The sequence below is a fragment of the Triticum aestivum genome, chromosome 5B (assembly GCF_018294505.1).
Source record: "Triticum aestivum cultivar Chinese Spring chromosome 5B, IWGSC CS RefSeq v2.1, whole genome shotgun sequence".
Lineage (NCBI taxonomy): Eukaryota > Viridiplantae > Streptophyta > Magnoliopsida > Poales > Poaceae > Triticum > Triticum aestivum.
The window spans coordinates 530,154,613-530,157,714 of NC_057807.1; the positions used below are offsets into that span (position 1 = coordinate 530,154,613).

At 40.4% G+C, this 3,102-nt stretch overlaps 1 protein-coding gene across 1 annotated transcript; it reads right to left on the reverse strand.

Moving 5' to 3' along the window:
* Positions 1-205: 205 nt before the first annotated feature.
* On the reverse strand, positions 206-722 carry LOC123116770 (uncharacterized). The gene is made up of 2 exons (XM_044537677.1): positions 662-722; positions 206-537 (listed from the first exon to the last, which is right to left on the reverse strand). Exons 1-2 carry the CDS (start codon positions 720-722, stop codon positions 278-280), a joined length of 321 nt encoding a protein of 106 aa, XP_044393612.1. The 3' UTR covers positions 206-277.
* Between the last annotated feature and the right edge of the window lie 2,380 nt (positions 723-3,102).

The window sequence follows — 3,102 nt, forward strand, 5'->3', positions numbered from 1 at the left end:
CTGCATCTTAATATAAGACATTTTTGCAGTTCAATTTATGTCAGAAATACAAAAAGATACAGAGGTAGTAAGTTTTAGTGCAGGGACAAATTAAGTAACAATCCACATAAACAATGGCACCTTTCATGGTCTACCACAAGAATATTGTTTCTAAAACATTTATTGGAAGGAGCATCATATATCATAGAAGATGTAAAGAGGTATTACAACGACAAAACGGTTTATCAGGAGAATCTATCATTGTTCCCTTGTTTAGGGACTAGAGCATGTCATCCTTTCATGCGTGTAGTTCTATCGAAGATTCAGGCGGCGGGCACTTGGGATTGCACTTAGGGCATTTAGACTTGCACTCATCCAAAGTCTTGAAACATGGGGTCTCCCGGATGTCACAGCAGTAGCAGTCACCGAAGTCGCAACTCCATTTGCCGCACAATATGACGGTAAACTTGGCATCATCTAACGATGATATCGCGTTGGCCACGGTAGCATTGTTATCGCCACCGTCTAGATAGCTTCGTTTTCCAGCCTCCATACGACCTAAAATTATGCATGTAGTGTTTTTAATTGTTAGTCCTATAAGAGAGAGAGAGAGAGAGATTGAGAGAGAGTCCATGCGTGTAAAAACTGAAGAAAATAAAACAAGGGAAGAACCAAAACTAACACTGTGCAGTGACCGTGAGCCATCCCACGAACAAGATGGCCATGGCATGAACCCCTCTCATTCTGGTTTAATCTTTACTGATTGCTTAGTCGATTGAGTCAACTCTCCGCAATGGGGTGGGTTACGTGAGACGAACAAGGGATGACCATGGCTGCGATGACCCGATCATTATATAGAGGGTCAAAATCTTAATTAAGTAGGAGATAATATTCCAATTAATTCTAAAGATTATTTGGTGCCATATATACGTCGATATTAATTAATGTCGGATAATTTACATCCACCCATATATGTCGCCCTTTGGGTAATTTGGTTCCAAAAAGTTGGTTGTGTCAGTCAATCAATTATCTCCCCAAAATAACACCCCGAAAATTCACGCATTGATTGTTTCGAAGAAGAAGAAGAAGAAGAAGAAGAAGAAGAATGCTAACCGAAACTACTAACTGGAGGGAAGGCATCATGATTCCCCTCCCAAACACCGGCTACCGGAGCGGCAGGCAATTGGATCCATTGACTCGTCGGTGAAGTGTGGATGTGAGAGTTTACCCTAGCCGTCTAGGATTAAGGGAGGTAAATAACATGTGGTCCCTTCTAGGGACATAATCTCATTCATCTTTTTATGGAAACAACTCTAACATTTGCAAAAACTATGTGAAAAAACTCCCTCACTTTTTTTGCTTGTACTTCTAGTAGAAAATGCTTTCAAAAAACACTGTCACTAGAAGGATTACATATAGAAGCATTGTTTGTTTTGTATTAAATATTGGTTAACTGTCATATATGTTGTGACACGTCTTATGTCTCATATGCACACAACATATAAAATAAAGAGTAAATTCAATTTTTCGCGCGGCAGGCGTGATGAGCAATCTCAAATCATTGAAAAAACGAGTAAATTCCTTTTTTACCCCCATCGATCATTTACGCTTGTGACAGAATTAGTCCCAGTTTAGGAAAACTCTCAATTTATACCCCCATTTATCACCTTTGTGCCACATTTTACCTCTTTGCAATTTTTTCCAATTTTGTGCTAAGTTGGCATGGCACGTCAATGTTTTTTTATTATATATTTTGCCTATAGTTCATTTCTTTTATTTGACCTTGAGGTGGGTCACCTGTCATTATAGAAAAAAAAAATGGTTGGGTACGCCCCGAACACATGACCTCCCTTGGGGAAGACTTGTACAGGATCTGTTCTTAGGTGAGATCAATGAAATCAATCTTTTTGAAGATACAAAACATGTTCAAAAATTCTGAAAAAAAAGTGGAGACCTACATCAAGCTCAAAAAGTTTCAGCTCCTAATTCGAACTGCACTTAGAGGACCAAAAAAGACAAAATCAGATGTGAATAGTGTCAAATACTACTCATCCCAAAGCGGACACTATTCATAATCGAATTTATCTTTTTCGAATTTCTAACTATAGATTGAGTTTTGAGCTGATTTTTTTTTTGGAGTTGTAGACATACCCCGCAGGTATGTTGTACATTCTTTTCAGATTTTTTTTGGATTGTCTAATTATGAAATGTTTGAGTTGATCATATGATCTCACCTCAAGGGTTGATCCTATACAAGTTCTCTCTGACCTCCCCTCCTCTTCTCTTTGGGAGGGACCACAATAAAATTTGTCCCTTAGAAGCAAAATAGAAAGATTGAAGTTGGTCCGTTGGATTGAGGGTTGATGGCATAGACTCCATTGGAGGGATCTAAGCCCACTTAAATGTACATTTCACAAACCCCCCCTTTGTGAAGTTAGATATGTCAAACGCCTTTTGCAGTTATGTCCTTCAGCATTTCAATTTTGCACAGCGGTAATGCCTATTCTCATAGAATCCACGCATATTTAGATACATTATTATGCAAGAAAATTGGGCATGTTGGTCACTACAAAGTATAACGGTATTTATCACAAAATTTGAGTACACAACATCAACGACAACAGAGCTTTATCACAAATATTTTAGTACATGACAAAACTGAGCCACCCCCTTCAATCAGAACTAAACGTACATGTCAATCTAGAGCATCCCTACCAGAGCACAACACAAGAGACATACATAAATATCAACATGGGAGGATCTTTGGTACAAGAACGGGTCATGTTGGTGGTCGTGTCGAAGGAGTATAGCTCGTAGAGCTCCTTATGGTCTTTGACACAGCCGCCGAACATAAATGTCGTGCCGCTGACGGGAGGTAGGGGCACCTAGCCGGCCGAGTCGAGGGCAGACCAGGACTGCGCCTTGAGGTCGAAGGCATACATGGTGTTGGCCACTTGCAGGTGTGGGGTTAACTCGCAGCCGAAGGAGTAGGCCGTGTCACCGACAAGGGTGATCAGTGGCGGAGGTAGAGGGTGGCCGGGGTGGGCCATGGCCCACCCTGAGATTTGAAAACAACATTTGTATCGTAGGAGAAAAGCTAAAAAGTAAAAGGAAAAAAATAAG

What these genes read in the sequence shown, in the direction of transcription:
- LOC123116770 (XM_044537677.1), bottom strand. Translation starts at nt 722, where the DNA reads ATGAGAGGGGTTCATGCCATGGCCATCTTGTTCGTGGGATGGCTCACG. An exon ending in GCTCACGGTCACTGCACAGT is followed by an intron (nt 538 to 661) that starts GTTAGTTTTGGT and finishes GCATAATTTTAG; the next exon opens with GTCGTATGGAGGCTGGAAAA.